This window comes from Propithecus coquereli, unplaced genomic scaffold (genome assembly GCF_000956105.1).
Source record: "Propithecus coquereli isolate 6110/MARCELLA unplaced genomic scaffold, Pcoq_1.0 Scaffold77, whole genome shotgun sequence".
Taxonomy (NCBI): Eukaryota; Metazoa; Chordata; class Mammalia; order Primates; family Indriidae; genus Propithecus; species Propithecus coquereli.
The window spans coordinates 5187444-5200638 of record NW_012153840.1 but is presented as its reverse complement, the minus strand read 5'-3'; the positions used below and the strand labels follow the sequence as shown (position 1 = coordinate 5200638).

The following is a 13195-nucleotide window of genomic DNA, read 5'->3' as shown; positions in this document are numbered from 1 at the left end:
CATCCTTGTCTCTGAAGACTGTAAAACCCTGTAAAGTAATTTAAAGAGGTTTATTCTGAGCCAAGTTTGAGGACTATGGCCCGGAGCCATGCCCAAGAAGCCTTGACGCAAGTGGGCTCCCTGTGGTTGGGTTACAGTTTGGTTTTATACATTTCAGGAAGACGGGAATTACATGTAAGGTTGTAACTAAATACATGGAAGGCGTACATTGGCCCAAAATGGTGGGACATCTCAAAGTGGGGTAACGGGTTGGGCGCTTACAGGTTATAAATGTGTTTAAAGACTCTGTGATTTGTAATTGGCTAAGGAAATGAAGCTTCGTCTAAAGGCTTGGAATGTTTTAAGTTAAGATAAGGAAGTCCATAAATCAAAGACAAGCCACCAAGACATATACCCAGACTCAAGGGATTTGCAGGTGTGGTTTAAGCTTTGTCTTGCATAGCCTTAGGCCTGTTAATGAGTTGAAAAGGATGTCTCCAAGAAGGGAGGGGGGCATGATGAGGCATGTCTGACTTCCCTTCTCATGGCCAGCAACTCAGTTTTAGGGTATCCCCTTGGCCAAGAGGGGGTCCATTCAGTCAGCTGGGAGGAGAGCTTAAGATTTTATTTTAGCTCACAAGACACAGGGTCACTGAGCAGAATCTGAACAAACAGGCCTTGCTAAGTCTCCCCTGGCTTATTATCAGTAGGTCACACCCTTTTTGCCCTATTCTATTTCTTTTTTTTTTTTTTTTGAGACAGAATCTCCGCTCTGTTGCCCTGGCTAGAATGCTGTGGCCTCAGCCTAGCTCACAACAACCTCAAACTACAGGGCTTAAGCAATCCTTCTGCCTCAGCCTCCGGAGTAGCTGGGACTACAGGTGTGTACCACCATGCTCGGCTAATTTTTTCTATATATTTTTAGGTGTCCAATTAATTTCTTTCTAATTTTAGTAAAGACGGGGTCTCGCTCTTGCTCTGGCTGGTCTCGAACTCCGAGCTCAAACAATCCGCCTGCCTCAACCTCCCAGAATGCTAGGATTACAGGTGCCTGGCCAAGAGTTAAGCAATACTGTTGCTTCTACTTGGAATATCTGTTTTTCCTTTTCCCTTCTCCCTGTTTCCTTCTCCCTCTCTCCTGACTCTTGGTCCTTCCTCCAGGAAGTATTGCAAGATCACCCTGCTCCCTCCTGTGGGCTTCCCAAAGTAGTCTGCTCATACCAGTGTCAATGTCCTCTCAGGCTTTAATAACTCTCTTTACGTGCTTGTTCCATCAACCTCACAGTAAAGGCCTGGTTCTTTGTGTCTTTTGTATCCTTGGGGCCTGGCATAGTGCTGGGCACATAGTAAATATTCAGTAAAGAAAGGTGAAGCACCCGAAGAGGGCATTCATTGCTCCTTCTTTCCCAAAAGCATTAGCAAGAGCTAAAAAAAAAAAAAAAAAAAAAAAAAAAAAATCAAGGTTGCAAAGTAAGAATGTGAGATCTTTACCAGGTCAGTCAAGATTAAGAAATAGATGAAAGTAGGTCTCAGGAGCACATTCCAGGCTGTCCTGTCCTAGAACATTACAAAGTTTAAGTTAAAAAAAAATTTTAAAAGGCCAGGAGAGGTAGCTCACACCTATAGTCTCAGCACTCAGGGAGGCTGAGATGGGAGGATTGCTTGAGCCCAGGAGTTCAAGGCTACAGTGAGCTATGATTGCATCACTGCACTCCAGCCTGGGCAACAGAGTAAGACCCTGCCTGGGGGGCAGCGGGGAGGCCTTGCTATTTGGCCGCTGGGACAGAATAGAGAGATGATTCCTGAGAAAATATCAAAGGAAACAAAATGAGAGTCTGAGGTGAGGGCTCTGAGGGAATTCATCCTTTCGAATCCAAAGATCGAGTCTCTCACAGCCACTCAGGCCATCATCCTGACGAAACTCACCATTCCCCCAAGGCCTCGAGGCAGCGCATGCGGCCCAGCATCAGCTCTGGATCGTCCTTGTTGGTGTCCATCTTCTTATCGTAGGCTACGAGAGCATCCTCCCACTCGTGCAGTTTCTCATACCAGGTAGCCTGGATCTCCTGCCAAGCGGAAAGAGAGAGGACTGCTGTGAGGCACAGAGAAGGAGGGGTAACAGTTTTTAATCCCCATGCTCTTTCCTAAGGTGCTGTGTTGTGTGCATGACGCTTCACCTACCACAGCACGTCTGGGCGTGCATTAAAAAGAACTTCAGACTATCTGGAAGAAGGTTGTTAGGGGAAGGTGGAAATGCTGGTTCCTTGGCACGTTGATGGAATGATCCTAGGGTAATCTGAGAGCAGATGTCAGACCATGCTCAGATCACTTCCTACCCACACACAGGAGTCACCAGAACACCAGCACGTAGGGATCTGAGGACAGGGGAAATGATTTGGGCACAGCAGGAGGTTCTGATCTGCGGGAATAGTGACGTGGGGCCACTTGGCAGGGATGGCAGCTGCTTTCCTGATGGGGCCAGAAAGACCAGGCCACATCTGCATATTTGTTGGAGGAAAACAACTCAACTTTTAAAAGCTCTTGATTCTCTGCATTTCTTAATACATTTTTAAACTTTCAGGAAATAATTTAAAATATAACATTGCCACTGAAAATTCTTTGGAAAACATTTCCCCTGTTCTTCTAGAGTCTCTCAACTAACGTTTCTTCCTGCTCAGTGCCTGGCAGCTTTCCCCTGTCTGGGGCCAAAGGAGGGATTCCATTACCCTGAACAGATGGAGCGCCACGCTGAAATTGGGTGTTGTCCATGTGAGTAAGAGGTGCTACGGTCTTGAAGTTACACGCTATGGCTCTAAATGGTAGGAGGCTGTTTTATGTGTTTTCTGTCTGCCCTCCATCACAGTTTGTCTTCTGGGCTTCTTCATCATCAGCTCAGTAAATGAATATTTCTGTATAGGCCAGGGTAGTGGCCCTCCAGGGATTTCTTTAACAACAACATGATCCCACAGTGGAATGTGTATGATATAATACAGGGCCCACATTAGTTTCTCCCATTACCCTCTTCCCCTTTCTAAATAAAACTGATGTTTGTGTAGTGCATACACTAACAACTACTCTGCTAAGCTGTCTGAAAGAACCCTTTCTTCTTGAACCTTTGAAAGAAGGTCATGTATATTTGAGACTGTTAACTCATACCTACTTCCCCGGTTTGTTTTTGGCAGGGCCAATGCCCCCTGCTGCCCATTGACTAGCACTGCTGCCACAACAGTCTTCCCCAACGGCAGTGGAGTTTGCCAAAACAGGCATATCTGGCTCTGAGGAAGGCAAACTGTCTAAGCTTCATTTTCCAAGCCTGTGCAGAATAATGCCTCTCTATTATGCCTAAATATGAAAGAGAAACTTAGAGACGAATGACTGTAAAGACAATGTAAAATTTAAAACTCTTAAATTAAAAAGGAGCACTGGTAGATTTCCCATTTTGGATTTCTATACAGGGTAGAAAAGAAAAGAGCTAGTGACTAATGTGTGGCATACACTCAGTATGAACAAGCAGAAAGTAGAGGGGGCAGCATATGGAGCAGGTCAGGTAGAGGGCATGGTGTTTTGAATTGCAATAGATTGCAGAAACTATAAGGTTTAAGCAATGAATCACACAAAATTCTAATGAGATTGCTGTTACATAAATTGTGCTGAGAAAGCATAGGCTCTGCCAAGAAAAAGCAAACCATTGTCAAGCTTAATATGATTCAGCTACCTAAATATAACAGAAAATCCACCATGGGTTTAGCAATAATCCTGGAGCTAATGGCTACCTTTAGAACCTGAAGATGGAGGAACTTTCATTTAAGGCTGGCATTCTGAGTATGGGCGCATAAACCATCTGTTGGCAGATCACCTAAATACCAGATGTTTGCGGAATCCTTGTTTCAATCAGCACTTACTGGGATCTAAGTTCTAAGAATATCAAAGGAGAGTACATCTTGGTCTAGGTGGAGTACATTAAGTGCCCCCTCACCCTACTTTCTTCCCTCTGCAAACAAGGATTGTGGCAATGATGGATGAGACATACTCTTTCTATTTTGTCAGCATTTGGAGAGACGCTGTTTTAGTGTAGTTGCAGATTATATGTGCTAAAGATGGTAAAAGATTCCCTTCAAAGTTTCAGCCCAATTTACTAGCCCTTGTGTCAGGCAAAATGCTAGACAATCAAATAAAAGCCTGTGAAGGATTCGCAATTTTCTTCCTGGGCTCTTGATTAAGGCAAACCAGAGTAAGTGACCTACACTACTAACAAAAGGTTCCTCATCATATATATGGACCCAAAGCTTCTTCACCTTCTAGGAGTTCAATGCTAAGTTGATTAAGTTGATGCTTTGTATATTTTGAGAGCAAAGTACCCTCCCAAGACCACAGAGAATAATGGAAATATTTTAATATTGGTAGGGCAAAGATGGCAGCAGAGAAGCAGCTATGTAAGCAACAATGAAACAGAAAATCCCTCAATACTACGTATAAATTATAGTATATATTTTTTCTGGAGATTGACCATGGTTTCTTCCAAAGTATGTACAGAGTATTAACTGTGGACTAGATATAATAGGAGCCGCCACAGCTGATACAAACGTAACTCAGATCAGGGTTAAATGCCTGGGCTCTGCTGCCAGACTGCCCAGTTCAAGTCTTGGTTCTGCCATTTATTCTTAACCTGCTGGGACCCAGTCTCCTCATCTGTCAAGTGGGATAACAACAGTAACTACTTCATAGCATCCTTATGAGGACTGAATCAGATGAAGTATATAAAACACTTAGCAAAAGGCTAGGCACATGCTAAGAGTTTGATAAATATCAGTGGTTACTATTTATTAGACTCTGCCCTCATGATCCATGTTCAGTTTAAATACAGTCCCTACATACATTGTCTCTTTCATCCTAAAGATACATAGGTAAGTCAGCATCAGACTGTTACAAATTGAGAAAAAAACAGAAAAGGAAAGTAACTTCCTTGATCAAGGTCATGGCTGAATGCCTCCCTAGCCAGGTCTCTACCTCTTGCTTTTCTGAAAGGAATGAGGCACTTACCAGCTCTCCAAAGTGTTTCATGGCATATTCTAACACCCCGGCAGCTGCCTCCGGCTGCTGTAGCTTATTATTAATGCTGAGAAAACAAAAGGAAGAGGTGGTTACACTCAACATGTCTGAGGATGGGAGGTGTGGGTCATTTCTGGGCAGATGGCTCACCAGCACGTTGGGGCAATGTCTTGCAGATGCAGAGAGGTCATCAATTATCTATTACCATCCAGAACACTCACCTTGAATGATTTCGCCTGAGGGAAGGTCTTTGTTTGCCTCTCCTAATTTTGGTGGGGGAGGGGCTGTAAAGTGAATGCTCATAGTTGGTGCTCTGGGGCCCTTCCTCCAACTAGCACAGATTGTTTTTTTCTCATCTGTTGTCAGGTAGGCAGCACAAGTCTATTTTTGAAACACTAGAAAGCCTGGATCCAAACTGTCCCTGCTGTAGTGCACAACCATATGAGATCCCTCTGAACTTTTAAGTCTTAACTTCTCTTCAGTTGCCTTCAGTAACAGGAATAAGTAACCAAAATTAATCAAAATCACTGGACTCTAAGTGACACAGAGGTGGCACCGAGGCTGGGCCGTCCTTGTCAGTAATGAAACCTGGGAGCTGTGGCTGTGTAGCCATGCTGACTGCCCCATGACAGATTGAAACACTGGAATTGATAGTAGGAGAATGTATTTTGCTTTGTGTGAGACGAATTGTTTGAGATTAGAGACAAATGTGCTCTCTCTCTCTGATTCTAACTGATGCTATTTGCTTCTGTAACCATGCTTGCTTTTAGTTGTTTGTTAAATATAGTTAATCGGAATGAAAAACAGGAGTAAGAGCAGGAGTGGCTCCATGACAGGCTGAACTTCCTGGAGTAGGCCTAAGTTTCAATTTCCCCGAAATGACGCTGACCATAGCTGGCGCCCGCGCGAAAATCCCGAGGCTTGGAGCCACTTTCAAAGGAACCAATCAGGAGTCAACACGATCAGCCCCTTTTAAAGGAACCAATGAACTAAGGAGGGGAGGGGGAGAGGTGTGCCCAGCGTGCCATGTGAAACCTGTGTGCCATGTGTAAAACAAGAAAAGGTATAAAAGCTTAACTTTTACCCCAGGGCGGGGTCCGATCCTGAAGAGGCCGCTGCGTTGGTGCTCTGGGACTTGGACCCTAGCTCGAGCTAGCCAATAAACTACTTTGCCATTTGCAGCCTCGGTGACTCTGCCTCTCTGTTCCTGGGGCCAAGGGGAACCGGCTCTAACAAGATCCCACCCTCTTCAAATCCAGACGCTTCCTTAGATCCTCTCCTGGGACTGCCCCTACCCCTCTAGCAGGAGGCTGCCAAGAGACCACATCTAGAGTTACTTGGACTGGCTCTTGGCGTAGAGATGCTTTTCCCTAATGCTGCCCTGCTTTGCTGATGGTATCTGCAGGCAGCAGGTAGCCAGTGGGGTTGGAGGACTGTAACTGTACTGGGACAACTGGCAGTGCCACTGGAAGGCGTCGTGCCTGGAGTTGGCTCATCGTGCTGCAAGGAGACCCTGAGAGCAGGAGAGCTGGGGGCTTTGACCCTTGTTCCAATAGGAATTTATACTAAATTTATACTAAATCCAACACTAAACATAAGCCTGAGTTATGGAAGGAAGGGGAGGGCGGGAGGGCGAAGGAGCTGGCTTGAGAAATTCATAGGACCACAATAATTATATTGTTTACAGGTAGGGTGCAAAATGTGCCCCACCAACTTGGGAGTCTAGACTGGTTTAATGAGCAAGGATCCAGTTTATTGCCCTGAGTACAAACTGTCTACTTAACTAGAATTAATTTTTAAGTGGTTTTGGGAAATTCCAGGATTTGGGCTCAATGTGGTAATATGGCAAGAGATTGCTGTTATAAATATTATTTTTAAAAATCCAAATACCACATTTCTTCCAATAAAACCAAGAGAGAATTGCCCAGAATCTGAAGAACTAGAGAAGTCAACATTTGTGAAAGTAATAACCTAACGCTTCATGTTTACAAAGCACTTTCCCAATAATCTTTCCAATCTATCACTCTTTTGACCTCATGCATCCTTAAGAGAGTGGGAAAGGAAAGGTATTATCAGCCCAATTTTACTAATGGGGAAACTAAGGCCCAGGAAAGGCAGTGATTTTCCCCAAGGCCACAATGAATGATGACAGTCCCCACATTATCTGAAGCAATCCTGTATCTCTTGTTAAGGAGAGATGGGAGGTGAAGCAGCTTTGGATCTGGAGTCAGAAGACTTGGGTTTTGTTTTTTTTCCCCCATATCAGACAAGTAATGTGCCAATGTCATAACAAGATCTGAGGGAGGCAGATGATGGTGAAAACCCAATCGCTGTGCTTAAATGATGGTGAAAACCCAATCGCCGTGTTTAAATGAAACAAGAGGATTAAAACTCGGGTTTCACTTTCTAGAGGTCTAATTCGATCACTTCTTAGCGGTGTGACCATAAGTCAGTCACCTTTTTTTGAGTTTTAAAGTCCTCATCTATAAAATAGGGCTAATACTACCTCCTCCTTCATAGGGTTCTTCAGGGAATTAAATGAAGTGATGCATATGAAATTGCTAAGCAGGTCTTTATAAATGCTAAGCGGGTCTTTCATCTGTTTTTGTCCAAGGATAAAAGTTGCTAGAAACATAGTTATATGCTTGTCCACAGGAAGAACATACACCTATGGTTGAGACTTAAATTAGTACTAGGAAGTCCATCTGTGCAAGTTCCAAACTCTTCCTGAGTAGGACTATTCGAGTGTCTAGTATCCAGGCTCTAGGCTTCAGATTCATGGGGGAATCTATGGGGCAGATCCACCGGTACCCCTTGTGCTGGTTCTAAGTAAAGCGATGAGCCAGGATGTTCTCTGTAAGTTAGTCTGCTGCAAAATTCAGATATGTATTTAATTTCAAAGTGAAACCGTATCATGACAATTTCCTTTAGGAACCTCTATATGAGTTTTTCTAAGCTGAGAATGAAAAGCAAGTCTAAAGGGACTAACTCCACTGTAGGTCCATTGGGACGCAGTTTCTGATGCCTCTTAGCCCCAAAAGTCAGGTACTAGACTTTGTTGCCCATGCATATGGGGCTGGGTGAACTGTATTAATAAGTAATATTACTAGGCACAGATTTGGGATTATCTGGTTCCTTGAACCCAAATAAAGTATGCTCTTGGTAGAAGTATAAAATTGTTCTGATGAGGAAGATAAAGTGTTCTTTGCCTGAACCAGAACAAGCTAGCTCTAAGAAACAGACATAAAAATCCAGGAGTTCCAACAACTGTCTTCTAATCTTGTGCTCTGGAAAATATTCTATTTTCAAGAACAAATTATAAATACTACCAAAGCTTGACTCATTCTGGGGACAAAACAACAACAACAAAACCCAAATAAAAGCCTTTTCCTAATCTACTCTCCCACTTACCGTATATAAAAAAGAGTTTTACAACAAACTGATCAAAATTAGGAAGTATTGATTAGAGACTCAAAGGAGAAATACGGCCATGGCTTTGATATACCTCCTCCTCTAAGGACAGACAAGCATTGCTTGCAAATTAAAAAAGAAAATCCATCATATGGCCCTAACCCTTTAAGAGAGAGTCTAAATAAGTCATTTGTATAATACTTGCCATTTAAACGAATATGGAGGCAGGCAAAGTTGCAGACAGAGCTGAGCAGGAAGGAAGAAGGGCACAGGTTGGGCTCACTGGGGGCTACTTACCAGCCTGTAGCAGCTGCCAGGAAACCTGGGTGTGTAACCTTGAGATTCATGATAAGCTCTTGTCTAGCAATAGGTAAGAAGGCACTTTTAGAAACTCACTCTTTTGATTGTTTTTTTTTTTTTGGGAGACAGAGGCCCCCTCTGTTGCCCAGGCTTGAGCGCCGTGGCCTCAGCCTAGCTCACAGCAACCTCAAACTCCTGGGCTCGAGTGATCCTCCTGCCTCAGCCTCCTGAATAGCTGGGACTACAGGCATGCACCACCATGCCCGGCTAATTTTTTTTGTTTCTATTTTTAGTTGACTGGCTAATTTTTTTTCCATTTTTAGTAGAGACGGGGTCTCACTCTTGCTCAGGCTGGTGTCGAACTCCTGACCTCAAGCGATCCTCCCAGCTTGGCCTCCCGGAGTGCTAGGATTACAGGCATGAGCCACTGCGCCCGGCCTGATTGTTAAAGAGTGAAGAGATTTTAAGTGAAATAGCTGCTATCACTCCCCATATTCTTTCTTCTTCCCCCTTTTCCACTTTAATTTCCTATAGAACTTTCTCCCTAAGCTTCATTTTTCTTCTTTCCTTCTGAGTAGTCTCCCATGCATGCCTACAAGGCTGCTAGAGAATACTAACTGCAGATGTGGACACTCTGGAGAGTTAAGTGAAGCAAGCACTAATCTTGGTGATCAAGAGAGTCTGTTATCTTGTTTCAGGACCTTTATTTTTTCCTCTTCCTCCTAGACTTCTGGCACTCCATCCTGGGAGGCAACAAGATGATACAACAAGACACTTAAATAAGACGAGAGCTCAGTGTATGTGCCAAGCACTATGTTTATTGCCTATATATATTATCTCAACCCTACAAACCCTATTGTTAATATTCCCATTTTACATATAAAAAAAATGTGGCCAAGTAGATCACAAGGGAGGCTGGTGTTCTCCCTTAAAAGGCTGCTTTCCCTTAAAAATCTTACCATTTGGCTGGGCGAGGTGGCTCATGCCTGTAATCCCAGCACTCTGGGAGGCTGAGGCAGGAGGATAGCTTGAGCTCAGGAGTTTGAAGTTGCAGTTAGCTATGATGATGCCACTGTACCCTGGGTGGTGTGGGGGTGGGGGGGTGACAGAGGAGACTGTCTCAAAAAAAAAAAAATCTTACCACTTACCTTAAGGTGGCACATTCCTCTAGTCCCAGCTATTTGGGAGGCTGAGGTAGGAGAATGGCTTGAGCCCAGGAGTTATGGGCTGTAGTGCACTATGCTGACTGGGTTTCAGCACTAAGTTCAGCATTAATACAGTGACCTCCCAGGAGCACAGGACCACCTGTGCCTAAGGAAGGGCGAAATGGCCTAGATCTGAAATGGAGCAAGTCAAAACTCTTTGTGCTGATCAGTTGTGGAATCATGCCTGTGAATAGCCACTGCATTCTAGCCTGGGCAACATAGTAAGACGGTGTCTCTTAAAAAAAATTATCTTAAGTAATAATTAAGTGTATACTGTAAGCTCTGCAATGGGAAGGATGGTGTCTTAGCTTTCTACTCTCAGCATTAGTAGGCATCCAGTAAATACCTGTAAAATGAATGAATATAAGCAACTGGTAGGATGTTTCAATTAGTTAACTCTCTATAATTCACTGTGCAGGAGAAAGGAACCCTCTGCGCCTCCTTTTTAACTTCCTCACACTCCCTTCTTACCCCCCAGATCCCATCCCACATTTCTTAATTCCTTCCAGAAGCTACTAACACACCTTAAAGCCTCCCCTATGACAACCAGCATGCCACCACAGCAGGCTTTTCCAAGGCAGCCTGGCTTGCAGAGTTTACGTTGCAAAGTGCAAGACAAATGAGCCTCTGTGGAAACTCAGGAGTTTGTGGCTACTTAGTCCCCCAGCCTCCTGCCTACCTGGGTGACACAAGACTGTCCTCTGAATTATTTTCCTTTTACACTTAGATGTGGTTTTATGACACTGAAGGGAGAGACTGTATGTTTGGCTCATGTGAGGAAATCGTCTTTGCTCAAAAGCCCCCTTAACGAGGAACTCTTGTTTTATGGGGCAGTGGAGAGTGTTATAAAGCCCATTCTATAAACACTCCCTATGTGCCCCTCTGTCTCGCCCTGTTAGTGCTGGAGGCTTATAAAAGGCAAACTGTTCAAAGCTCCAGCCCAACAGCAGAGAAGTGCTTAACAATCTAAACCAGACCCCGCTGTCGTTGGTTTGTCTGGTGAAAAAGCTCTGACAACAAACAAGTTTAGAGATGGAGGCTTGGGCAGCAATGTGCCCACGACAGCAGAGTGCAGAAATGACGGGTCGACCAGCTTTCCCATCTCTCGATGAGCACTGAGGCCAGAAGGAAAAGGGAACTGCATTGCAAGAATTTTCTAAGCTAGTGGATGCTGATCCCCGCTGCTGTCCTAACACGGGTGTGGAGGATGTCTGCATTCTACTCCATTTTCCAGTGACAACATCCAGTTGCCATCTTATCCAGCTGGGAATCTACAGAGCAGAAACTGCCTATCTGCATAACAAAAGCGAAAGCCCACAACTGAACCTGGTGTTAGGAAGACAATGAAGACAGACAGAAAGGAGAACAAAGGGAATTAGGGTATCAGTAGAGGAGGAGGCCATTGTACAGACATATTCATTTTCATTCATTCCCCACCCTCCCCTCAAGATTTAATTTTGATTAAAGAGGGCTGAGTTGAAGACCTTGAAACTGGAAAAATTCTTGGCAATTGAGGAAAACACTTTCTAGAGTCGAGTAGAATTAACAAATTGCCTCACTGCCTTCATAGACCAAACAGCACACCATTACACCAAGCACCTCTTCTCCCCACTATCTGAAAACCTCCTTCACTGGGAGGGCAGGAGTGTGAGCTGAGTGAGGGCTCCGGTGCAGGGTGGGGCTGCCCTCGGCCCTCCCCTCCCAGGCTCTCCCTCAGTGCTGCTCAGGAAGGAGCAGGAGACTGACTGAATGGGTGGCCACTAACCGCTCCAGGTCTCCATGCCCATCCACAGCAAAGCAGGAGAAATGTCGTTCCTGCCACCTGAGGAGAAACCTGGAGAACTCCACTGTCTCCCCAGAAGGGTTTCCTCAGTCACTGTTCCACAGGCTTCTGGACTGATATCAAATCCACAGTAATTTCGCTTGGTAATTCCTCCTCCTATGGCCCATTTGGTGATCGCCCTCACCTCTCAGCCTTGGCGCCCTGTGACCTCCAGGCTATTCAGAGAAAAGTGATGCAAGACTCTTCCACACAAAGCCTGAGCTGTCAGAAAGTCCTCAGGCAAATGAGCATCTGCATTCACATCTGGGGGATCGCTCAGGCTTCCCTACTGTTCCCATCAGGAATTTATGAGAACATTACCCGCTGCTTCCCAAATGGCTCTGGGCCTTCTTTCTCCTGTCTATTTCTAGTGTAGACCAGTCTGCGTTTCATTTGATTCTTTGTCAAGTGAGGATTCTCTGAATTCCCTTGGCACCAGGCTGGTGACACATGCACCACAGCTGATGGGACCGAGGCAGGTATGACTGAGGAATCCAGCCACGACGAGACCACACTGGACACTGCTGGGTCCTTACCACTGCAGCAAGCAGTTCTTGTTTCTTTACAGAGTAGTAACCGCTTCAGATCCTCCCCTGTCACTTCTCCCAGCACTGGGGCTTAGCTCTGTGCCAACATATGATTAAAATCCCTACAGTCTGATTCCCTTCCAGGGCCAGGAAGATCTGGGGCTGGCTGAGCCCTGATGTCTTTATCTACCTTGGGAGTTTGGGAACAGGACAATGGTCTGGGGAGCTCGAGGATGAATAGAAGTGAAAGGACAGCAGTTCAGATGCAGGCAAAATGAGAACATCTAAAAAGTGATATGGCTGGAAATTTGGGTAGGGAAGCTGGAATGCAGGCAGGAGGGAAAGTGAAGACAGACTGGGAAGTTTTAGAGTAACCCAACTTACAGCCAGAGCCCGGGGGTGAACACTTAGGAAACTTAAGAAAAATAACTTTACTCCTTTTCTATATATTAAGAAGGCTGGCCCCATTATAAGGTTTCAAAGCTGGGACATTTCGTGTCCTTAGAGCTCTCAGGGAACTAAGGCACCAAGATAAAAAAGGTTTGGTGCTAGGGAAGGGGCCAGCTTTGGACAGTCAAAATATGTTCCTGATGTCTCAGTCCCAGAGTGGCCTAAGAATAATGACTTCTTACTATGTCTTCATCCCTTCCTTTGTCTGGTCACACTTTAAATGGTATATCTGTCATAATACCTAGAGGATATGCTAAATCCATATGTGAGAAAGTATGAGCCTTTAAGAATAAATTAAAGGGTAGAATGTTACCAGTTGTTTAGATTAGGAATGGGGAGGGGAAAATCCTATCTTTTCAAGATTGACGGGGGGAAGTATAACTTTTAATTAAGAAAAACTGGGGAAAGGGAAGTTGACTACAATATAATCATCTTTCCAAAATATCTTCACC

At 44.6% G+C, this 13195-nt stretch overlaps 1 protein-coding gene across 1 annotated transcript in view; it reads right to left on the bottom strand.

Moving 5' to 3' along the window:
- The window catches only part of MTOR (mechanistic target of rapamycin (serine/threonine kinase)), a 140021-nt gene that overhangs the window by 47838 nt on the left and 78988 nt on the right, over positions 1 to 13195 (bottom strand). The window contains exons 28-29 of the mRNA XM_012662496.1: positions 5020 to 5095; positions 1906 to 2045 (exon numbers count right to left, since the gene is read on the bottom strand). Of these exons, the coding sequence (XP_012517950.1) occupies positions 1906 to 2045; positions 5020 to 5095 (216 nt within the window). The remainder of the gene's footprint in view (positions 1 to 1905; positions 2046 to 5019; positions 5096 to 13195) is intronic.